The sequence below is a fragment of the Epinephelus lanceolatus genome, chromosome 13 (assembly GCF_041903045.1).
Source record: "Epinephelus lanceolatus isolate andai-2023 chromosome 13, ASM4190304v1, whole genome shotgun sequence".
NCBI lineage: Eukaryota > Metazoa > Chordata > Actinopteri > Perciformes > Serranidae > Epinephelus > Epinephelus lanceolatus.
In genome coordinates this window covers 20,534,546-20,560,500 of record NC_135746.1, presented here as the reverse complement: position 1 = coordinate 20,560,500, position 25,955 = coordinate 20,534,546, and the positions used below count along the sequence as shown (strand labels likewise).

At 41.5% G+C, this 25,955-nt stretch overlaps 2 protein-coding genes across 2 annotated transcripts in view; both read right to left on the bottom strand.

Annotated features, from left to right (window-relative positions):
- Positions 1 to 1,265, bottom strand: part of lin28b (lin-28 homolog B (C. elegans)) — a 45,263-nt gene extending 43,998 nt beyond the window's left edge. The window contains exon 1 of the mRNA XM_033648763.2: positions 672 to 1,265. Coding sequence (XP_033504654.1) covers positions 672 to 693 — 22 coding nt within the window. The 5' untranslated portion in view covers positions 694 to 1,265. The remainder of the gene's footprint in view (positions 1 to 671) is intronic.
- A 5,610-nt stretch (positions 1,266 to 6,875) lies between these two features.
- On the bottom strand, positions 6,876 to 21,972 carry prep (prolyl endopeptidase). Its single transcript, XM_033649348.2, has 14 exons — positions 21,766 to 21,972; positions 21,332 to 21,406; positions 16,130 to 16,263; positions 15,909 to 16,039; positions 15,414 to 15,623; positions 15,055 to 15,176; positions 14,834 to 14,939; positions 14,248 to 14,439; positions 13,932 to 14,129; positions 13,616 to 13,719; positions 12,371 to 12,602; positions 11,375 to 11,506; positions 11,128 to 11,284; positions 6,876 to 7,984 (listed from the first exon to the last, which is right to left on the bottom strand). The coding sequence occupies exons 1-14, from the start codon at positions 21,901 to 21,903 to the stop codon at positions 7,690 to 7,692; spliced, it is 2,226 nt and encodes a 741-aa protein (XP_033505239.1). The 5' UTR covers positions 21,904 to 21,972; the 3' UTR covers positions 6,876 to 7,689.
- Between the last annotated feature and the right edge of the window lie 3,983 nt (positions 21,973 to 25,955).

The following is a 25,955-nucleotide window of genomic DNA, read 5'->3' as shown; positions in this document are numbered from 1 at the left end:
ACAGGAGCAAACAGGCTGAAAATATGTGAATGAAATATCGGTGACGTCAGAGGCAGAGGGGGGAGGTTTGGAGAAGAAGCGCCTGTGCAGCCGGTGCGCCAAAAAATGCGCACAATGGAACAAAATATCCGTTTACGCATCTTCAATTTACCATTTTGTGATGTTTTATTTTTACGCACGGATCCGGCGGGTCAGTATGACTTTATTTCCTTCTTCTGAGGTTCATTTAACCCATTAAAGTTTCCCATTTTGTTAATGACATACATGCAGCCTGTGGATAAACTTTTAACCAAATGATCGGTGCGTTTTCGTAACGAAAGATGATTTTAATATTCCTATAATGTTCTTATGATGCGTTATAATAAGTTAGGTTTGTTTTACTGTTTGTTTACAGTCATTTCTTTCTTGTGTTTCCTTATAAACATATAGTTTTGATTTCTGTGCGCCATCAATCTTCAATATGAGCATGTGCGCGGATCATAACTTCACTGAAAGACTTTGATAAAAGAGATCCATCCCTTTGCCATGCTGCTACAACCCGGTCATTTCAGGTCAGTGAAAGCAGGTTCTGCAGGGGGAGCTCAGCTGCAACTAACACCACATTCAGTGCTTCACATGGGAGTTTAAGTTGAAGAAGAAGGAGATGTAAGTTAAAAATACAAGTGACTCACCTGTTGGAGAGGGTGCGGACATCCTCCTTTTTTCCCCCTAACCTCCGTGGATGAGTTAGGATGGCACAGGCAGAGCAGACGGTTCACCCGGTGTCCCTCTGACAGAGCAAATGTGGGAGCAGAAGCGGAGGTTGAGCCTGCTGGATGGATGGAGTCTGCCGACGCTCTAGTTTGAGTTACATGTTTAGGCTGACTTTAACCTGGCGCGTGAAGCCAAGTGACCGGCTGGAATCAAAGAGATTTTCCATGGATGAATATTTTATAGTGACACTGTAACACAAGCTGCAGCGGCGCGAGGAGAGCAGGGGAGGGCGGGCAGATTTGTTTTAAATGTGTCACCGACAGTTTGCTGGGGAGCCTGTGGCACACATCTGGAGAATCATGCCCCAAAATGATCCATGGATGAGGCGCATTGTTCAGTGTCAGAGCCTAGTTTTTTCCCCACAAAAGCCACTGTCTATCTACTGCTCCTGAACATGTCTGCTTCTATATATAAAAAAAAGACTTCCTTGAGTTGATTTTAATTCCTCCAACAGCTCAGCTAAAGGCAGGTCATTGGCACATTTCAACCCAATCTCCTGCATGCCTTACAGCTTTATAATGGCTCTTCAAACCATGTGGCATTCTTTGGCCTCCCCCATCACGCTCCCAGCCTTCCCCCACCTCTTTCTCTCTTGTTGATAAAGATCCATACTTCACATCCCCCACCCAGCTTGTTTACAAGCACCATTCAGCTACTCTAAATCATTTTTAAAAACCTCATAATCTCCTTGAAAGCACGCCAGTGAGTTATTCCACCTGATCCCTCATCAAACAGCCACACAGAAGCTCTTCTACCTGAATGTAATATTATAAATTAACAACCCCCAAAGCCTCCCCACTGATCTGACATCTGCTCTTCACTCACTCAGCCTTGTGTCCTCACTGAGCGGTGCGAGGAAACTGTTCCCAGACCAGTGATTGGGAGCCGATATGACCAAAGGGTTAAGAGAAAGAGGGAAATGAATAGCGCCATCCATCGGCTCGTTACAGGCAAACACCTGCACGATTGTGCATCCCACACTGAGAAGAAATAGTTCCCATGAGACCCCCATGATATCTGACACGGACAGGCAGATTCCACTTGTAGATGCCTTGAATGCCATTTTTCACTTTACAAATAAGCACCCCTCATAAACATGTGAGTCATGTAACAACATGTAACAAACAGGGGCCTAAAGTTAGGGGAGGAAAAGGTGTATTTAATAAATTAAATACCCTTCAGGCCTCATAAAAAATATTTACATGCTACACTGGGGAAAAAATCCACTGTGAACTATTCAAAGGTTTCTTTTTATCACTTCAACCAAAACTCCCAAACTTCTATGTCCTTTCTTTGTCTTGTAAAATTTAAGTAAAGCTGTATTTTTCATTAAGCGGAAGTAAAGAGCCTGCTCACCTCCGATGCTGCTTGTTTAAAAGAAACATACACAAACTCGATTAAAAATATATAATTAAATAAATAAAAGTTTGTTCCAGTTGAGTATTTGCTCTTCTTTTAACCCTAGAGTGCATATTTCAGCTACAGAAAATTAAAATTACAACGTGTTACATTTATACGTGTCAGAAATATGTTAATTAGTGCTCCTCCGCCGGGTGATATAGTTCCGCAGCAGTGGCGAAGCGGCGATTTCCGGTCGGCGCATTAATATTTCAGCGTGGCCACAGGTGTGTGCTCATTGGGTGTTTCAGAACGTCTTCAAATGTGTCAGCCAATCAGGAATTAGGACCCGCTGCAGCAGTTTGACGAGACTTTATGAGGACAGAAGTTGACAAGAACATGACGGGAGCCCTTTTTAAATATGTCACAGCTTAAAGTGTTGACGATTTATGATATTTAATAATATTAAACGTTCATAATAGTGGGAACCCAGCTGGCTTGGACTCTTATACGCCACCATTTTGTGTCAGAGAATGTTGAAATCAGGTTTGCTTTTAAAAGTCAGCAGATTATCTGTGGTGTTTCTGTGAGGGATGGAGGCCTGCAGGGTTTCACAGGACTGCTAAGCGCCCTCTAGTGGTTCAGAGCTCTCTCGTGCACGTACACGCACGCACACGCATACATTATATACATTAATTAGCTACTTATGTTTGGTTGTTGGGATTTTGCTGATGATACTATTTATTCTTGCTAGTCAGGGAAGTGATTTAACCTCTCAGTATTCATGTTCTGTGTATGAACTGTGTCTCATTTTGTTTCTGTGTTGAATGATTTCCAGCCTCTGTGGTGCTTGTTGGATGGAAAAGTATTTTTAAATGTAGGCATGGATACTCTGTTTTCCAAAAGTTTGGAAATGTTCATTCATGGTCTATGATGTGACAAGATGAAAGTGTATTTAGTCTACTTAAAAATTACCTTTTTAAAATGTATATACAGTATTTATTTTCCATAAATATGATTTAGTCCCTTTATATTTGTATCTATTAAATTACTCTGAAAGTTGTTCAGGGAGTCCAAAACATTAAAGTTGGGGAACAAGTGGATTAATGTCCATGTGCAGTTGAAAATTTTAAGAAAATAATTTAGTTTTAGAACTTAAAAGTAGGTTTAAAAGAAGGCAAAAAAAATTGCAAGTGATGTAATGTGTATGGGGGAGACATTTAGATTAATGTGTGCATGAACAGATTAATCTTCACACTATATTCAGTTGGAAAGTTTGATTTACTGGGAACTTTTGCTAATAGATTGAGTTTAATTTTGTTGAGCTGAAAAATCTGAATGCTGAAAACTTTTATTAAACTTAACATTTTAGTTTGTTTTTCCACTTTCATCCAGATGTTTGGGGAAAAAATGTCATAATGTAACACACATTTCAAGCTCCCTAATTTTCTGTAACCTGATTTAAATTTCCCTAAAAATAAAAGATGAAAGATTTTTGTGTGTTCAACTTTTCTTGGACTGTTTTGATTATAGGTTAGGCTCCACGTTTATTGTATGAAACTGAATTGTGTGTGAAAATTGTGCATTTATTCCACATAATGTCAAAGTTTATATTCAGATAAAAGAAGCAAAGTATTTGTGTGTTATGGTAAAAATCAAAGGATCATTTACTCAGAGTTTTTGATGCTTTGGCACATAAATACTAAAAAGATTTTGTTGTTGTTAAAGATAGGACAGTTTTATTTCCCTAAATTATCCTTTCAAAGTTCATGTTTGTCCACAGCTGTCAAGGCCTAACAGTCTTCTCTGGCTCACATTAGGTAAATAAAATGTTGTATATTGAGAAAATGGCTTGAAAAAGTAGAGTGAAAATGTAACTGCTGAGTACAGTGAATTAATAAGCTAAAACAATTTGTTTTTTAATTACTTTTTGTTTTGTAAATCTTGTACACTTGCAACCTTTTACTTCATTTTAATGCTTCAGTTATGCTGTAAATCAAACAGGAAGTTGTTTATTCTAAAAATGAAAAATAAGTATATATAACATTTATGAAGAAAGTTTGTCTAAAGTCTTTTTCTTCTATGTTTTTATAAATTTAATTTCCACCCTGAAAGGAGTGTGAAAGTCATGTTAAGAACATGTGATTTGTGGAGTCTTTCAAAAGTTACGGCTCTGTAAAATTCCCTGTGTTCACATGAAAGTGGGACATCAGAGAAGTTCTTGAACATGAAACATGTATGTTGAGTAATCCACATGGGGCCCTCTGTCAGACCACCCTCATTTTCTGCTCCTGCTGCACGTGTTGGTCATTTTCAGAGTGACTGCCCCCTGGTGGAAGACCTGACACCTACAGCTTCAGGTGCCTTTGCCTTTAAGTTCACATTCTTGTCTGTAAACAGGGACATTAAGATGTTTTGGATATATCAAATTAAATTGAAAAATATGTAATAAAATTGATTGAATATGTCCAGTTTTTAAGTGTCTGTTTTTTTAGAGCTCAAGCAGCATTTTGTTCTGTGGTCGAAGATAATCATGAGATAAATGTGGGTATTAATTTATCAGTTATTAATATCATCTGTTGTTGCAGTCACATCTACTGTTTTGTTTGGTCATATATGCAGGTCAGTTCTTTACGGTGTGTGACCAGTGGTATAGTGGTAGTTGATGAGGTGGGTGTACTACTAGGTAGATAGGTCGGTTACTGATAAGGAAGTGGGCATACTCTCCTATATATTACAATGGCTTTTTAGCTGATAGGTGGGTATATTGTAACTGGATAGAAAAAGAAGTGGGTATACCTGAGGATACCCTCCACTACACCACTGTGTGTGTGACAGCAATAAAATACCCAACTTAACTATGTCTGTTATCATAGTCTCTCTTTCTCCACAAAGGGACTATCCACCCCAAAATCAAAACACACATTTGTCATCTTGCCTGTAGTGCTATTTATCAGTCTACATTGTTTGGTGTGAGTTGCAGAGTGTTGGAGATATTAACTGTAGAGTTGTCTGCTTTCTTGTTGGCAAGTGTAGTTTGGTAGAAAAAACATACAACCCAGATTCAAATCCTTATCAACCTAAACTTGATTGAACACAGAACAGTGACAAGATGTTTAATGTTTAAACTAATAAACATTGTTTTCTGTAAATACCGCTCATTCTGAATTTGATGCCCGCAACATGTTCCAAAAAAGTTTGGACAGAGGCAACATTAGATGGGGAAAGTTGCTGGATGCTCAAAAAACACCTGTTTGGGACATTTCATAGGTAAAAAAGGTTAACTGGTAACAGGCGACAGTATCATGATTGGGTATAAGAGGCATTTTCGAAAGGCTCAGTTGTTCACAAGTAATGATGGGGCAAGGTTCACCACTTTGTGGAAAAATGTTACTCCAACAGTTTTAGAACAAAGTTTCTCGATACATGATTGCAAGGAATTTAGGAATTCCACCATCTACAATCTATAAATCATCAAAATAATAATGAGAATCCGGTGAAATCTCTGCCCTTAAGGTGTATTGCAATGACCTTTGACCCCTCAGGTGACACTGCATTAAAAACCAATTTGATTCTACAAGGGATATTACTACATGGGCTCTAGAACACTTTGGAAAACCATGTGTCGCTGCATCTACAAAAGCAGGTTAAGACTCGTGCAAAGTGAAAGCCATATAATCAACAACATCCAGAAATGTTTTAATTTTGTTGTTTTTTTTGTTAAATCATGGACATTGTGTTCTCTGGGCTAAAGAGGAAAAGGACCATCCAGATTTTTACCAGCTCAAAGTTCATAGTGAGCATCTGTGATGGTATGGGACTGTATTAGTGCCCATAGGCATCATGGGTAACTCAAACATCTTTGATTGTCTGAATGGCACCATAAATGCTCAAAGGTACATACAGGTTTTAGAGCAACATATGCTGCCATCCAGACAAAATCTTGTTCAGGGACGTCCATGTTTATTCCAACAAGACAATGCCAAGACACATCCTCCAATATGTTACAATAGCTTGGCCTCGTAGTAAAAGGGTGGAGGTATTCGACTGGCCTGTCTGAAGTCCTGACCTGACTCTCATTTAAAATGTGTGGTGTATTTTGAAGCTCAAAACACAGCAACAGAGACACCGGACTGTTGAGCAACTGAAGTCGTATATCAAGCAAAGATGGGGAAGAATTTAACTTTCAAAACTTCAACCATTAGTGTTGTCAGGTCGCTTTCTGAGAGATGGTTAAAGAAAAGATGATGTCACACAGTGGTAAACACGCCCCTGTCCTGAGTTTTTGGAATGTGCTGCAGACATCAGATTCAGAATAAGTGTATATTCATAAAAACAAACCTTATTAGTTCAAACATTAACCATCTTGTCTTTGTACTGTATTTAATTGAAGATATGTGGAAAAGGATTAGCAAATCATTGCATTCATTCACACTGTGTCCCCACTTTTTGGAATCAGGGTTGTTGTTCCTTTATGAAACTGCTCAAAACAAGGATTGTGGATTATCTTGAGTTACCGGATCATGATTTTTGGAAAGAGACATAATTGTGAAAATGTTTTTTTTTTTTAAAGTTTTGAGCACCACAAGCCGAGTGCCATCTACTTCCATTATATTAGAGAGAAGGCAGACATCTCTATGATCGATATCTCCAACACTCTGCAACTCACACCACAACAATCTAGACTGATAAACAGCACTACAGGTGAGAGGAAGAATATGTGTTTTTAATTTTAGGGTGAACTGTCCCTTTGACATCGCGACAGAATAAACGGGCATGATCAATCAGTTTAAAAAGTTGTTTATTGTAGTTGTGGCATTGTGTTTTGTTCCCTGTAAAAGGCAAACAATCAGCACATGTCAAGAGGTAGAAATCATTATCAGTCTGAAAGAAATGCGGGGACTGACATTTAAACACACACACACACACACACACACTCAAACACACAACACACACACTCTTTCATGCATACACATAATGCAGTTTTTTGCAAGTTTCTCATCCACAGCGATACTGTCGACTTGCACGGTCATCATTTGCACTATACTTGTACATGCTGGAGTCATTCAACATCCCACAGCCTCCATTCTGTGCACAAACGTTAAATAAATAATAAGCATCGTGTTGAAGCCCCCGGAGGACGCAGAAACCAATCTCCAAATAAACTTTTGCCACTTTGACCTCATGACTGTGACTGCTGATTGGCTGATTATTGGAACCGTGAAGGTACCCCCTCCTTTTACACACACACACTGATTATGTAGTCAATCTTTGTTTCATTACATGGCCGACAGGAGAGGGTATGCTAGCTGTGAGTGCTGCGTGTTGGCTTATAGTTGTGTGCAGGTGCAGCTGGGGCAGATGAGTCTGTATCAGGCTCATGCTGAGAGGGGGAGGGAGGGGAAGATAATCACAAAGAAAGACAGTAACAAAAGATGTAGTAATGGTGGCTGGGTAATAGTGAGTTAAAAGATCCAGTACTGTATCGGTGTGTTATAAAGAAAGTGTAAACAGCTGGTATGAACAGTATTCCAAAGATGATTTGAGTTAACGTAAGAAAACAAAACAAACCCCACACACTTTAGCAGGAGGCCCAGGTTATTTCACCCAGGAGATTTTGAGACAGCGAGCGATAAAGGCGTAGGTGTCGGCCACCTCCTGGATGACCTTGCTGGTGGGCTTGCCGGCACCGTGACCCGACTTTGTGTCCACAAGGATGAACAGGGGGTTTGACTGCTTGGTGCTGCGGCCCACGATGTGCTGCAGAGTGGCGATGTATTTGAGGGAGTGCAGGGGCACCACCCGGTCGTCGTGGTCCCCTGTCAGGAGGAGCACCGCAGGGTACTGGACCCCGTTGCCTTCTGGGACGTGGATGTTGTGGAGCGGGGAGTATCTGGTGAAGAGGAGCAGATGGCTTCTTCAAAAAACCTCCAAGTGTTCCAAAACCCAAAAATACTCGACTGACTAACATATGACAAAGACAAGCAGCCAGTTCTCACATTTGAGGCAAAAACTAGAAAATATGAGGTATTTTGCTTAAATAATGACTGAAAACTATACAAGTAGCCGCCTATTTAAGGAGCAGTGCATCGGATTTAGTGGCATCTGGTGTTGAGGTTGCAACCAACTGAATAACCCTCCCTTTCCAAGCGTGTAGAGAACCTGCCATCAGGTAACTTAAAAACACAAAAGGCCCTCTCTTGAGCCAGTGCATGTTTTGTCTGTTCTGGGCTACTGTAGAAACATGGCAGGCTCCATGGGAGAGGACCCACTCCATATACAGATATGAATGGCTCTTTTTAAAAAGGTCTTTACGCACCAAGGTCATTTTTTCCGTGCGATTAATTCGAACACCAATATCTTGACAAACACAAATATTATGCCGGGAAAAAGCTATATAATTATTTCATAACGTGTCTGATGTTTCTGAGCTTTCACAAAACGAATCAAGGCTTCAACCAATCACGTAAGGAATGGATATTGCGACAATGGCAGACCTGTTTCAACTGCATCCCTGCGAGTATGACTAGTTTTGATGCAAAATATTTGCAGGTGAGTATTTCACATTCTCGTGTCATTTATTCGTCACATTCCCGGTGTGTAAAGGCTTTAAAGGGATAGTGCACCCAAAAATGAAAATTCAGCCATTATCTACTCACCCATATGCCACATCACTTGTGGAGATCCCAGGGGAGAGGGGGTATTGAAGCCTGCAGCTCTAACTGCCTCTCTGTGCACTGCGCTCACATGTGCGCGCTTGCACGGGAGACCAGCAAAAGCACATGAATACACATGAAAGCGGTGCCCATGTCTCATGGTCTCGCGCAAGCGCGCACGCAGTGCACAGAGAAACAGTTAGAGCTACCGTCTATAATGAGGCTAAAAACACAGTTCAAATGACGTTTTTCCAAACGTCTTTTTATGTTGGGGCTTCAGGACACTTGGATCACTACGGACAAGCAGTATAGAGATATTTTGTGGTTTCAATGTTTCAATATGCGTTTTTGGACGTTTAAATCTGGGGCGCCGTAAGCCTCCATTAGGTGGAGCTGTGTTGCTACCCACTCTCCCCTTGGATCTCCGCAAGTGATGTGAGGACTCTAAAACTTCACCTGAGCCTCCCTCGGCATATGGGTGAGTAGATAATGGCTGAATTTTCATTTTCGGGTGCACTATCCCTTTAAAGCTGATGAAAACACAACAAATTCTAGTTTCTGGTGATTATACACTAATGAAAACACAATTACGTCTATCATATTAAATTTCTGCCGATAGATTCCCCTTAATCCTATACCACTGGTTCCCAACTGGTCCAGCCATGGGGTCCAGATTTCTCCTTATTCATTAACTTAAGCTCCACACAGTTTAATACACTCAGAGTCATACTTGCCTTTGGCCATGTCATCAAACTAGTTTGCTGTTTCTGTGCTTTACAAACTTCACACGTTCTCGAGTCTTTTCAAAATAGACCCACAGCTCACTTTTGGACCGCAACCCACCCGTTGGGAACCACTGTCCTACACAATGCTCCTTTGAGTTTGTGTTGATCAGCTAGTAAATTCAGTCAGTTTAATCCACTCATACCCAACCTGGGAGTATGGACCCCCAGTAAGGGTCACTAACGCTTCATGGGGGGGTTGCGATGCCTTCTTGATTTTAAGGGGCGTGAGAAAACTTTTAAAAAGTATACACACTAGGCCTTTATCTCAGCATCATTCTTTTCTCTGAAGAAAACTAAATGAAATTGTTATTTTTAAAGTTTAGATTATTAGTCCACACATAAACTCAACAGGATAAGGACAAGGTGAAGAGCTGAGCACAAGCTACATTCACAAAGTCTTCACCCCCTGCTAAACAACCTCGGCCTGCATTAGTTAAAGTAACCAAAGAGCTAACTGAACAATGGTGAAGAGTCAGAGAGAAGGAAACATTAAATCAAAAAAGAAGCCTATATATTATACATAACTGTTCAAAATAGACACAAAACTCATAATACAGACAGAATTGTATAAAAAAATCCTACAAATATTGGAAATAACTCACCTGAGATGCAATATGACGGGAAATAACCTGCTCAGAATTCATAATCATTGCTCATTTTGCACAAACTCTCTGCAGTTGCTGTACAGTATATCAGTTGTTCTGTACTGCTATTATTATGCATTAAATACAACATGAAATATCTGTAATACATGTCACTTAACTCAATGGTAGACAGGTGGTCCCTTAATCAAACAGGTTGGGAACCATTTGCCTGACAAATTATTCAGCTAATTATTTCAGCTCTAATGTTTGTCATAAGGTTTTTTTTCCGGTGAAATCAGTCAATGTTTAGTGAATTGAAAAATTTCTTTCTTGATGTGCCTTAATATGAATTTCTTTAACCTAAAGAAGTGTTCTTCAAATAAAGAATCTTTTGCCACTGTGTGGGTAACTTTGGTTCTTCTCAAGCCTTTTCCTGGCTCAAGTCCGATGTCACAGCTCAGTCATTGCTCTTAATTAGGTCATTAAACACAGACTGTTGCTATTAGATATGTAAGTCAGTGTCTCCCTCGCTGTTTTATAGCAGGGGTGGAGCAAAGTCCACCTCCGCCTATATCATAAAAAAATCAATACACTTTTATGAAATAAAACATTAACCTTCAGGGGGATAAAAGCAGAGGTTCTATTTCACTCAGCAAATACTATATATATATTTAATGAGTGAGTAGGCCATTGTCTAATAACATTGATCACAAGACAAGATGTGTCAGGATCTGGGTGGTTTATCACTGATGGTAATATAGCAGGGAAAACATGGTCATTAATATTCTTTTGTGTGGAGACATTAAAGCAGAGGAAACCATAGGACCTGATGGTGTGGGCGATCAGCATTCAACTCATGGAAATAATATGAACATAACCTAAATTAGTGTCAATACAGAGATGAGGAAGAAGCTACCGACAGTTGAACCAGAAATGCTTCAGTGACGTTTATATGTTTTCAGCACACTCTGTATATTTACATTACTGCTGACATATATTCTGAGCACTTACTTGATGAGCCATTCAAACTGCTCTTTGTCTTCAGAGCAGCCGAAGTCTGTGGTCCAGGCGTGGCCGATGGTGAACTTGTGAAATTTCAGCATGTCCATGACGCCTACCTGAGCGACAGCGCAGCCGAACAGCTCGGGCCGCTGGTTCACACAGGCCGCTGAGAGAGGAAACACACAGTCAGACACACCAGGCACTGATGATAAATGGTTTGAGGCTTCATCTGAAAATGATCCAGCAGCATACGCACCTACTAGCAGGCCACCGTTGGAGCCTCCATTTATAGTCAGCTTGGAAGGAGAAGTGTATCCCTCCTTGATGAGATACTCAGCCGCACACTGGAAGTCTGTGAAGCAGTTCTGCTTGTTGGCCAACATGCCAGCTGAGAGGGAAAAACACAAAGTATGTAAATGAGGGGTTTATGCTGGTGTTATTTTGAACTAGAAAAATGCACCAAGTATAGAGCAGGGGCCTCATTTATAAACACTGCAAACGCACAAAAGGAGGCCTGAAAGAGGCGTATGCCACTTCCCAATCAGAAATTATGACCTATAAGAAAAGACTTGATGGGAGAAACTTTGACCCATGCTTACTAACATCCTGGAGACAGGAAATGTGCGCCACAGATGGTGATTGTAGAAATTGTATCATATTTTTTGGTGCACACCATGTTTGGCTTATGTTCGTATGTACACTTATAGCATGGATCCTATGCGTTGTTTTATAAATGAGACTCCAGATCTCTACCTGGCGTCGCGGTAGAATTGTCCCTCCTGGTTCCTAAACAAGTCAAGATGGCTGCGAGGATAACATGTTGGTTATGTAATTAATCTACAGCTACTCCAGTTCAAAATGAGACCAAGCTTTTCTATGGATTTCAAATTTTGAGCCACAACAAATGTGGCCTGCGTCAGACTGTGAGGCTTGTTGTTTTTGGCCAAGATGATATCCAGAAAAGTTTTTCTACATGACTTTGTTGAGGACTTGCAGCTCCTACTGATCAATAAAGCACAGTGAGGAGGGAGGAGTCAGCAGTCAGCGACGGTATAAAACAGTCAATAAAACAGGTTATTTAACAATTGTATATCACAAGAGGATCTTGAGCATACAGTCATACATGCGCACACAAAATATTAGACTGATTTGTCTGCCATGTTGCGAGATTAGCTGCAGACAGAAAGACACACACCACACGACCAAATGCATGATTCCCTCCAGGCAGATAACAAACAAGATGGATGAACACCTTTGTGCCAGGTCTCCCCATACTCTCCTCCTCCTCGAATGTTGGCAACAGCCAGGACTCCCCCCAGATGTCTGACAAAGATGAGTCGGGAGACGCTGTAGCTCGGCGTGATGGAGATGTTGAAACCACCGTAGCCGTACAGAAAACCTGGATGGGAGCCATCCAATTTGATGCCCTTCTTGTGAACGATAAACATGGGGATTTGAGTGCCATCCTTGGAGGGATAGAAGATCTGGCAAAGACATAGAGAAAGACACACCATCAGGAACACAAACAGGACTGGAAAGAGTGCCAGGAAAAAAACAGGGAATGGGTATCTTAGACACACATGGGAGCAGTGAATATCTTTATGAGGGTTTGTCTTGGTGCTAATGAGGATTTAGCAATGAAGCTATTCTTGAATCTTCGTCTGTCCTTGTGTCTGAGGCGGATGAAAGGAGAGGACAAAGAGACTCGCAAACAAAAGTCTGTCCTTGGTGCTTATTTATACTTTTAGAATGTTTTTGTTGGGATCACTCAGCTCAGTGGGGATAGAACAATAAACCAGACTGTGAGACGCTGCGCTGCCAGAAGCTTTACTGCCTTGCATTTAAAATAACATGTCACATTGAAAATCTGTATGAAGATGAGTTGAGAAATATGTCTTTCGCCAAATTTTAAAATCCACAAGTCGCATTTCAACAGACTGGAATGATTTGTCCTCGTCTAGAAGCACATATCTCCTTTAGCGTCACTGGGAGAAGAGTTATCAGGAAAGACAATGAAATGATGGATTTTCTTTCTTACTTCCTATTTCTTCACAATATTTTTTACCAAATACCCAGATATCGATACTGTGTATTGCTGGTACCTGCGGTTATTCCACAGGCTAGTTAATAACATGTCGGGCAGGAAATCCAAAGTGTGGGGTCATTTTGAGAAGGTGAAGGACGAACCCAAGGTGATATGTAAACTCATCTTCATTGGTCGACTACAAACATGACGTATCATCTGAAACATGGAAGTAGCTACATGCCCATTAGCCACTTAGCACAATCATTACTGCTTTGCCGACAGCGTCATTAACAGGCGGCTCGCTCAGTGTGTGACGTGCACTTGTAGATAAAATATAGGCCTATGTTAATGAAGGTTCATTAGTACGGTTTTGTATTTGTCTGTATTGAATTAAATATATTGCACAGCCCTGTTAGAAATCATGGATATTGTGTCTACAAACAAAAGGAAGCACTGAAATGTTGTGGGTACCTGGGTGGTCTGGTAGTCAGAGGGGTTGAAGCCTTTGACAGTGACCTCTCTGAAGATGTGGGGCTGCAGCGGCTCCTTCGTCAGGTCGCAGTGGTAAATGATGGCTGGACGCAGGAGAAGAAAACGTAATTTCATTTGTTCTACAATCTTTAAATCACTTTCACAATATGTGTTTAGTGCATGTTGTAGCACTTAATGCCTCAACTCTTAATTAACATTATTTTCTGCAGCAATTAAGAGACACAGCGTCTACTACTACACAACCCAAGCAGTTATCTAGTTTATGTGTAACACTATGTATTTAGCGTCCTCATACCCGGGGAGAGGAAGGAGGTGAAATAGTAGAAGATCTCTGAGTCCCTCTTCCGCCCTGTGAAACCCACCACGGAGCCCACGTCGAGAGGGAAGGTCCTCAGCTCCTCCCCCGAGCTCAGACGGTACATTTTCAACACATTCTTCACGTCGTGGAGGAAACACACAAACAGGTAGCTGGAGTATGTACAGGTGGCGAACACTGCAGGGAAAGACACAGCCGAGAAACTACTGAAATTTGTATTTCAGGTGATATCAAGAGAGATTCCACCACCCTTTCTTTATACTTTAATAATCACAGGAGCGTTGCAGCTGCTCACCAATAACGTCCTTGTCATGTTGAGGGATGAGCTCTTTCCAGCTGCTCTGAGCTGGTGAGGCAAAGTCGATGTTGATGAGGCGGTAGCGCGGGGCGTCCAGGTTGGTCTTGAACGTGAACAACGTGCCCTCGTTGGTCACGTACTCGTACTCGGCGTCGAAGTTGTCGATTAGCTTCACCCATGGCAAAAGTCCTAAACATAAGGAGTATTTTAGTCCTATAATGCACTGGTTCCCAAGCTGAGGGTCCCGACAGCCACTAGGGGTCGCTGAAGCGCCACAGGGAGTTGAAAGGCCTTATTGATTTTAAGGGGTTGAAGAAAACTTTACAGTTGGCTAAATCTCAGCCTTTTCATGTCTATGAGGAAATCTAAAAGAAATTGTTATTTTCAAAGGTTAGATTATTATTCAACATATAACCTTTAGGAAAATCCCACAGGATGAGGGCAGAGTGAAGACCTGAACACAAGTTATATTCGTAGAGCCTTTTCTCTCTGCTAAACAGTCTTGTCCTGCTTTAGAAAAGTACGCAGTTAAAACAGCCAATGAGCTAACAGAACAATGACCAAGCGTTAGGGGGTAACGTACCTGTGATACCCTGAGGAGTGGTCTGAAGGTCACAATACCACAGTCTGTTGACCGGATCACAACCTTCCCTGATAGACAGCAGCACGTAGCGCCCATCGTCTGACACCTGCAATATATATGCAATCACTAAACCCTCCCTGAATATCAAATCACGTGCACTCTACTGAAGTCATTTTGGTTTATGTTTTGGAGCAGGGGGGGGAAAAACCTGTCTGGCATACCTCAGCTCCTCCCATCCATTTGGGGTGGTCAGGAAATTCGGCGCACAGCACGTCCTCAGACTGCGGAGTCCCCAGAACGTGGAAGTAGAGCTTCTGGTGCAGGTTAGTGGAGGTCTCAGTGCCTAGGAGACAAATCATTTTACGTTCAGCATCGCCCCCTAGTGGCAGCAAAATACAACTTGTCTGATGAGAGAAGTAAGGACATGTGAAGTGGGTGGGTGTGGACTGCAGAAACAACACTGATGCATCAGTGGGAGCAGAGGAAGCTACAAACCAACTAGCTAATATATTTTGTTTTCATGCTAAGGGACAGTTGTGGTAGGATTTGAACATGCAACCTAACACTGTCTTGACCTCACCGTCGCTCTTGCCCTCCTGCTCGGGGTAGGAGTTGTAGAAAAGCCCCTTCCCATCATGAGTCCAGGACATGCAGCTAAACTTGACTCGCTCCAGGCGGTCCTCCAGAGGCTTGGCGCCTTCGACCTGCAGGAAGCGGATCTCCACCCAGTCCGAACCGCTGGCGCTGGTGCCGTACGCCAGGTACTCCCCGTCCTCAGAGAATGCGTAGCCTTAAAGCAATCAGAGGAGCAGAAACAGAACGTTAACAAAGAGTCATTTAACATTCTTTATTTAGCTGTTGATGTGGATGCTATAAATAGAAGGCTATTTCTGGATATGAAGACAACAGAGGATCGAAAGTCAGCTGTTACTACCATATCAAGAATCTATTATGTCAAGGCAGAGGAGCAGAAATGCAAAAGATGTCCAAAAAGCATTAAAGAATGATACTAAAATAATAAAAGTAGTAATAAAACACAGTGCTAGTTTGTTTTCACATCAGTCTCTGTTGATACCTCGCAGGGCAACAGTGCCATCATCAGAAAATGTGTTAGGATCCAAGAAGACTGTGGGCTCAGCGTCTAGACTCTCCTGCACGTACATCACACTCTGGTTTTGGAGGCCTGTGTTGTAGAAGTGAAAGTACCTGAAAACGAGGTGAGACAGTGTGAAGTTAAATAAATATTTTCACAGATGTGTCGCAGAAGTGCCGTAACATGACTGTGTCGTAGCTCACCTGTTCCCCCTCTTAAAGGGACAGCTATACTTGGGGTAGTCATACAGCTCGGTCATGCGCTCCTTGAACAGGTCTCGCACCTCGCAGCGCTCTAAAAACGGCAACGTCAGCTGGTTCTGAGCCGTGACAAAGGCCTGGTGGAAGATGACACAACACAGACAGGTTTTACTCATCCACGTATTGTAATCTCTGCGGTCAGTTCCAAGAAGCCGATGTATTGATTTATCCGAATACCTTTGTTGAGTAAAAGCAGGTGTTTTTACATTACGTTTCAGACTACAGGGGGATCCAGGTTTTACTCAGCAAAGTTATCTAGATCAGTCAGTAAACAGGCATGCCGGGACAGGCCCCTAGTCATATCGACAACACTTATGGGTACAATGTGTAAGATTTAGGAGCTTATATTGGCAGAAATGGAATATGATATAATAAGTATTTTTTCTTTAGTGTATAATCACCTGAAACTAATAACTGCTGCGTTTCCTTTACCTTAAACTGAGCCGATTATGTTTACATAAGGAGTTAGTCCTTGTCTATGCAGACTGTCACATTGCACCGCCATGTTTCTATAAGGGGTGGGAATCTTCAGAGGATCCACACTACAATATTATCACAATACTTAAGTGATGATACAATATTATTGCGATAAAATACATTGCGATTTTGCAGCAGCAAAATGTATCTAGTGGATGCTCAGAACAGACAAACCACACTGGCTTTAGATGTGACTACTCAGGACCTTTCTTGATTTTGCCTCTAAAAATAAAACAAAACTACTTTATTTAGTGTTTTACTGGTTTAAATCACTGGGTCTGTTTGTTTTGGAAAGGAAGAGACCCCTGCAGATAATTCAGGTCTCACTAAAAACCTCAGAAACGTCTGGATCTTAAGTTATCAGAGAGTAAAGGTGAGCACACATTAGCAGGTGCTGGACTGGCGGCTCGTCTCCGACAGAAAACAGCACTGGAGAAACAATGATTTTTTTTTAAATACAAATACCCTTCAGTCAGTGTTTTGACTGGTTTTTAATCACCTGAGGCCTGTACTAGGAAGAAGGATTTGATGTTAACGAGGTAACTTCTGGGTTAACTCTGGGTTTTCAGTACCACAAAGCCGGTTCTCTTTTTACTGGGATAAATCACCGTGATAATTTATGCTGAACAGCTAACCTGCTCCGGAGCAGGTTGATTTAAGAGTACTGGATCACAGCCTGTCAATACCCTGACCTCTGATCAATCAGATCACTGAAGAAAAAGTATCCTGACATGAGTGAAAGTTCGGAGTCTCAGTTTATAAACAGTAACCTATATATTGTTACAGGTCAGTAGAATCATTTCATTGTTTCAGAGCTCTATTTCGGCTGGTTTTAAAACAGGGCTTCTCACAGAGAGATCATCTACAACACTAAACACATGATTTTGGCTGTATAACTTATGCAAAATTCATTTCAGTCCGCAGTGACAGTGTTGCTATTTTACACGCCGATTCCATCACTGCAGCTCAAAATAACATGAGACACCTGTGTGATGAAAACTAGCATAAAAAAAGCTAATATTTATTAGAAAAATAATCCACACACTGTTAATTGGCTCCCATTATACAGTACAGGCCAAAAGTTTGGACACACCTTCTCATTCAATGCGTTTTCTTTATTTTCATGACTATTTACATTGTAGATTCTCACTGAAGGCATCAAAACTATGAATGAACACATGTGGAGTTATGTACTTAACACAAAAAGGTGAAATAACTGAAAACATGTTTTATATTCTAGTTTCTTCAAAATAGCCACCCTTTGCTCTGATTACTGCTTTGCACACTCTTGGCATTCTCTCCATGAGCTTCAAGAGGTAGTCACCTGAAATGGTTTTCCAACAGTCTTGAAGGAGTTCCCAGAGGTGTTTAGCACTTGTTGGCCCCTTTGCCTTCACTCTGCGGTCCAGCTCCCCCCAAACCATCTCGATTGGGTTCAGGTCCGGTGACTGTGGAGGCCAGGTCATCTGCCGCAGCACTCCATCACTCTCCTTCTTGGTCAAATAGCCCTTACACAGCCTGGAGGTGTGTTTGGGGTCATTGTCCTGTTGAAAAATAAATGATCGTCCAACTAAACGCAAACTGGATGGGATGGCATGTCGCTGCAGGATGCTGTGGTAGCCATGCTGGTTCAGTGTGCCTTCAATTTTGAATAAATCCCCAACAGTGTCACCAGCAAAACACCCCCACACCATCACACCTCCTCCTCCATGCTTGACAGTGGGAACCAGGCATGTGGAATCCATCCGTTCACCTTTTCTGCGTCTCACAAAGACACGGCGGTTGGAACCAAAGATCTCAAATTTGGTCTCATCAGACCAAAGCACAGATTTCCACTGGTCTAATGTCCATTCCTTGTGTTTCTTGGCCCAAACAAATCTCTTCTGCTTGTTGCCTCTCCTTAGCAGTGGTTTCCTAGCAGCTATTTGACCATGAAGGCCTGATTCGCGCAGTCTCCTCTTAACAGTTGTTCTAGAGATGGGTCTGCTGCTAGAACTCTGTGTGGCATTCATCTGGTCTCTGATCTGAGCTGCTGTTAACTTGCCATTTCTGAGGCTGGTGACTCGGATGAACTTATCCTCAGAAGCAGAGGTGACTCTTGGTCTTCCTTTCCTGGGTCGGTCCTCATGTGTGCCAGTTTCGTTGTAGCGCTTGATGGTTTTTGCGACTCCACTTGGGGACACATTTAAAGTTTTTGCAATTTTCCGGACTGACTGACCTTCATTTCTTAAAGTAATGATGGCCACTCGTTTTTCTTTAGTTAGCTGATTGGTTCTTGCCATAATATGAATTTTAACAGTTGTCCAATAGGGCTGTCGGCTGTGTATTAACCTGACTTCTGCACAACACAACTGATGGTCCCAACCCCATTGATAAAGCAAGAAATTCCACTAATTAACCCTGATAAGGCACACCTGTGAAGTGGAAACCATTTCAGGTGACTACCTCTTGAAGCTCATGGAGAGAATGCCAAGAGTGTGCAAAGCAGTAATCAGAGCAAAGGGTGGCTATTTTGAAGAAACTAGAATATAAAACATGTTTTCAGTTATTTCACCTTTTTGTGTTAAGTACATAACTCCACATGTGTTCATTCATAGTTTTGATGCCTTCAGTGAGAATCTACAATGTAAATAGTCATGAAAATAAAGAAAACGCATTGAATGAGAAGGTGTGTCCAAACTTTTGGCCTGTACTGTATATAAAACATTTCGGTCAGACAGACTCATCAGTCATTAACAAGGCTACTTTTCCACTCTTTACTTCAGCAGCAGAAACAGTCTGACATCCCTTTAAAGTGTTTTATGTGACATATTCAGAGTAGTGTTGTCATCTTCCAACTAAATGGCAAAAAATATTCTGTAATGATGTCACATAGTCGAGTGATACCTAAACCTAATTTAGGTCTTGGCTGACTGAATTTTTGGATATTGTTTTCAATATTTCTGCATCTTCAGTTACAAGATTACAGAGTATCGTTTGCATAATGGGTCACTGATATGTTACGGTCTCGCAGTTGCAGACACTTTCAGTACTGTTTCATCTCGTATCATATGAAGCAGCCTACTTCATTCATGGTTCTGATGATTTAGTTGGCACCCCTGCCTCTTTCACATGAAATGGCTGGAGAGGAAAACCCAGAGTTGACTGAACTAGTTGATAACCAGCTTTGTAGTACCGGTTATCCAGACGGCCAATGTTAGGGTCAGTCAATTTGAACTTGTTTCATAGTGCAGTCCTCTGGTTCATTTGTTTTGGAGGATAACTCTGCTCCCAGTAAAAACCTCCTGAATAGGGCCGTAACGATACATGTATTTGTGTCGAACCGTTCGGTACGCAACTTTCGGTTTGGCACGACCCTGTACCGAATTATTGGGCGCAGGATATTATTTTATTTTATTTTGTTTTATTTTAATTCCGTTTTTGCGAGCCGAACCATTTAAAATATCTAGTTCCCCAACGGACATAATTGAGTGACGGACCGAGTCTGACCGTAAATCTCCGCCTTCACTTTGTGCAGCGCATTCTCGCATTTTGACAACATGGCAAGTGAGCCTGACGAACCTGAAGACCCACCCGCAAACCTTAAGTCCTCCGTTTGGGAACACTTTGGTTTCAGGGTAAAATACGAAGATGGAAATAAACAAGTGGACAAGACAAAAGCAGTGTGCCGACACTGCAGAACAGCGGTCGGGTATGTACTTGGAAACACGTCTAACATGCTAACGCATCTAAAGCAACACCACCCGAGTTTGAACGTTAACCGGCACGACTAGAAAAAGCAATCTGGTGCAAACTACGATATCGTCGTCGTTTAAAAAGAAAGAGTGTTTCCCTGACCATCGCGCTAAAGAAATAACCAACGCCACTGGAGCTGAGTAAAATTGTTTAAACTGCACTTTAGATATAAGCATGTTTTGTTTACTGCACTTTAACAAAGTGGGAAAGCTAAGTAAGTTCCTAGTAAAACTGAATCTGAGCAGGCTTTAAAGCTGACCAGCTGCACTATACTTTTATTTTAATTGAGTAAAACTGTTAAAGCAGAAATGTATATTTATATTTTTCATTCAAAAAATGTGTTAAAAAACAGCAGGATTTTATTTTTCACTTTTATATTTCTATTTTCATTCAAACAATGTGAAAAAGCAGGATTTTATATATATTTGTTTCATTCAAAAATTGTGTAAAAAGAGTTAACTGCTGTGGTGGTATGTTTTAATAAGGTTACCAATAAGTAAAAGATATTTAATAGTTGTCTATTTTTTTCATTACTGTACCGAAAAAACCCGAACCGTGACTTGTGTACCGAGGAACGTACCGAACCGTTATTTTTCTGTACCGTTACACCCCTACTCCTGAACAATGAACGCTGAAGGACTTCTGATCGTGAGAAGTTACACTGGTTGCAATCTGCAATCTTTACGCTTGATGCCACTAAATCTTACACACTGTTCCTTTAAGGCTGGTGGTTATAAGTGCATTTGTAAGTGAATACATTACACAGCCAGCACCAATATTTGATTAACAGAATAACAAAAGTGAGCACTTATAAAACACGAGATAAACAAAATATTAGTACAGTAACACTTTGACACCAAATCATGTGTGTCCTCAGTCTGTAACACACTCACATTATCGCTAAATGTATAGATAAACAGAAATAAGGATTACCTGTGTCTTCTCACTGTCCGGGTCCTCCAGCCAGCTGTAGGGATCTGGTACTTTGGTGCCATGATAGTCATCCATCTGTGACAGGTGCAACAATAACGTTATTGACAGCTGCTACGAGCTCAACTAGCTAGCTAGGTGTGGCAAAAAAAGACAGACTTGTGCTACCAAGCTAGCACCGCCAGGTTGGTTAGCAACGTTTGCCACATAACAAATGTACTAATTAGCTTTATATATGAGCTGCAGTGAGTTAAGGCTAACTGGGAACCACTGCCCATGCATTTGTCAACAAAGTCAAGCTGGGTTGACAGAGCAGGCTAGGCTAACTTAGCATGCTAACAAAGCAGGCGCTCACTTTAATGAATGAAAAAGCGTGATGATTAAGCACCCCGGCTTATTAGCACGCTAGGCTAAGTTAGCTAGCAGCATTTACTTACAACTGCATCGTCACGGTACGCCTGCGGGTACTGGAAAGCCATTCTGGAGGTCAGTTTTTGGGAACTGCGAAAGAAAACAAGCTGCCTCACAGACTGAAATAGTGGTTTTGAAATGACCCTGTGGATCCTGTAAAACATCAACTTAAGGCGCTGAAGCTTTTGGCAGAGAAGATGCCCTGCTTACACACAGCCAACGAGCACTTTAAAGACAACACCGGTGGCTACTGGGGGAGCAGCCCAGATGTAAGCGCGCCCTCTATTGGCAAGACATGAGAACAGGTTGTCTGAATAATGACAGGCAATGAGCACTGGATAGTAAGCTTTTAAACTAAGTGGTGCACTGTTAACAATATTAAACTAACAAGTTTACATCATGTTGTGTGCATGATACCTGTATAGAGCTTCTGTTCTTTCAAGCAAAACTGGAGGCAGAGCTATGCAAATGCACTTTCGTAAAACTGCAGCAAATATCAAAGTAGGGCTAAAAATTCTATTGTAATAATTTTGACAGATGTTGCGAGGAGTCGTGAGGAGAAAGAGGAAGAAGATATATTTCATTAATCCCTGAGAGGAAATTCGTTTTTTTCACTCTGTTGTCATATCCTCCTGAGACCCTACGTCCTCATACGAGGACATTACATTTTGGGTTTTTTGTGTTATTCTACTTAACTTATGGCGCGATCCAGGCAACCCGTAACCCATGTTTTTACAACCTTCTACCCATGAAAGTGTACTGGATCGGCAGTCAAACCCGTAACTTACCACCCGTGAACTCGTACCAGATCAATGTACTCCCAATTACGCTCTCTGACCTCACACAGCCCTCTAAACAACAATGGCAGCCCCATGGATGCAGTGCTGATGCCGGTGATACACAGTGAGAAATAGACAAAAAATAACTCTAGGGAAATGTAAAGTAAATTTGCACATTGTCATCAAAATAATACACAAATTATTATGTACTCACCGACAAGAAATACGTTTCGCTCAAATGAGCAAGAAACAGGCACCTTTGGTGATAGAGGTGATTGTAAACAAGTGTAAACCCCGCATGGTCCGACTTGTTGGTTTGGCGTGAATTGCCTGGAACGCTATGAAGTCATGAGTCGTGACTTGAAGTGGTGACTTACGGGCTCAGAAACTTGCCTGGAATGCAGCATTAGACCTGTTGTCCTTGTTCGTGGACACTTTTTTTGTGCCACCTAGTGGCAGTAAGAGCACAATACACCAATCCATGTAGAAACAAGATGGCAGCCATCTCTGCAAAGTTAGTCCGCAGACGACACAAACGTGGACAAGGCTCAAAACCTGATCACATTTAATGGTTGAAACTTGTTTATTTATGATTAATTACATTTGTAGTTTGATACAGCAACAGATTTGACCAATGTTAACAACGGTAACAGGGTTAGACACTGTTAATTAGGAAGTACTAGATTGAGGACATTTTATCATCAGCTCGTCTGAGGACACTGAGACTTTGTTATCGTCACGTTTGAGGATGTAGGGACTATTGTTGACAATGATAAGTTTTTTATACTTAACAGGTCCGATTAATCCAAAATAGCTAGGAGAAATTAAAAATGCGAATCAAACAAGAGTTCGGGTCTCAGAAGGATGAACACACACAGGCCCGAAAAGATGCCAGATGGGGGGGAAGCCCATGGACGGGTGCCTTGAGTGGTTGGGGGTTCTGTTACTTGCTCAATGACACCTCGGCAGTGCCCAGGTGGTGAACCTGCACCTCTCCAGCTACCAGACCACGCTCCATATTTGGCCTCAATGGGGACTTAAGCCAGTGACCTTCTGGTTCCCACCTCAGGTCCCTATTGACTGAGCTACAGCCCCCTCTAAATTTAGTGGAAATGGTCATTTTGCATTTGATTTTTAATGAAAAATATATAAATCTGATAATGACGTAATTTTTGCTGGGGTCTGAACCAAACAAGTATGTTCCCTTACTTCTGGAATACAATTTTTAGGCCAGGGCATCTTGGCCTAACACCACAATACCTTGCTCTTGAAATATGGATATTGCACTTTGCCATATTATGATTTTGATAGTATTTCCATTAATCCTAGCAGCCTCATTTTTAAGGTTAATTTAGGAAAAGCTTACATACATGTTTGAATTTGAAAGGAAGGTTCAGAGATTCAGTCTTTTGCATTTTAAGCATGAGCCAACATGATCAAATACCAGACCTCAAACAGACGATGGATGACCTGTAATAATTTGTTCTTAGCCAATACTATGGGGACAATATCTAATAAATTCATTAATTATCTGATTTTAAATAGCACTGGTTTAAGTAACTAAAGTTTAGAATGACACTTTCAGATCAGAAAATAACCTTCAAGATACAGTCCAAAGCTCAGCTGCGTCCCACCTCACTGTTGTTGTTGTGAAACTTCACTGTGAACATTCAACAGTTTTAACGTATGCAATATTCTACTTATAGAAACGGAAATAAATCGATGACGAATCTATTAAATAAAGCACTTGCGGTATGACTAAGGCCCACATTTTCCCCAGTAATCGAGTCGTGCAAAGAAAACAGTGAAGTAGTAAATAGTGATGCTGCATCTTCAGCTAAAGGTTATCTGAGTCCACTGAGAGTCTCCATCATCACTCTTATCTACACGACAGAGGAGGAGGAGAGGTTAGCCCTTCACTCCTCTTTCTTTCTGCTCATCATCCTCCCCTCCCTTCCCTTCCTTCCTCTCCTTACTTAATCAATCAAAGCTGATCTGAGCGTCATTATCACCGGCACCTACTCTTGCACAATGAATGATAGCACGAGATAAGGCACACTGACTTGGCACGTAACTTGAGGAAATGAGTGGATTCACTTAAGTGTGTGATTAATTGTATGTTTTATCAAAAAAGGAAGTCAGGGATCTTTGGTTTTGTTTGGTTTATTTTGTGATATGTAAATGCAAAAGTCTGTATTCTCAATTGACGTCTATATTACTGAACAGTTAGGCAGAGAGGCCATGTTGTTGACTGTGCTGTCAATCCTCTGTGACGCCACGTTGTGACAAAGTCACTCTACAGCTATGCAGATAAGAGCCTTGAGACAGGTTTAATTACACGGTCGAGAAAGGAAACGCATTGTTTGGATACCACTGCTGATCATACAGTCAGATGTCTTCAGGAGATTCCAAAGTGTTGTTACTTTCAGACCTGGCTCAAAGCATCAGAGCTGTCACCGCTGAGAGAGATTTCAGACCAGACAAGAAGGGTTTTAACTATCATCTCGTGGCTGAAGGCATAGTGAAAGTGAATAAAGAGAGGAGCTGCATGTAGGCGGAAGAAAAACAAGACACCTGTGTTTTGTTCTTCTGTGCGAAGGAAGCATAGTTGGTCTTTTGGCCTCCTCTGATAGACTTCTGATAGCTATTGGAAAACTTGTAGGTGGATGTTTGAGGTCAATGGATGGTCTCTGCTTCCTCACCCCCCACCCCCAGCACCATTCTTCTTCCCTTCCTTAACCTGGAGTCAGGAATACCCCTCTATGCAACGGGGATCTCTTCCTGTTTGCCTATGTCAGCCTCAGATATGGGTCACAGAACTATTGTCCTCTGACGCCTCTGTTTCCCCCGAACAAACCAGGGAAAGAAAAACACAGACAGTTTGAATGAGCGTGTTTGTGTTTGCATTGAAATATGGACTTTTTATACTCATAGAGTGAGTGGGTGGGTTTATGCATGTGTGTGTTTGACATAGAGGTGGGCTGGGCAGGAAGTGGCCATGCATGAATTAGACCTTCTTGTTCCTCTGTTTTTCCTCCATTGTCCAGAGTCAACAGTGATCTGTCCACCATGGTCGGAAGCACCTGTCTCTGCTGCGGCGGACAAAGGAGGATGACCACCTGTTGTGTTTCACTGCGCAGGGTTAACACGAGGTTAACTCATTCATAAATCTCTACGGCCTCACTCTGAGCGGCTCCAGCTATGCAGTGCGAAAAGCAGAAAACAATAGAGATGAGTAGCAGCATTACAATACTGACATCATAAGATTGGATAAACCAGTTTAGTGTACCAAGATGAGCAGATATGCTATGTGAGTAAAGCAATAACCTGTTTTACATGCACAAGGAAATCCTTTCTTGTTAGCCTACGCACATTCACCTTCTAAGATCATATCTGGAGGATAAACACTGATATGTTGCCAGCTTCTGCTGATATCA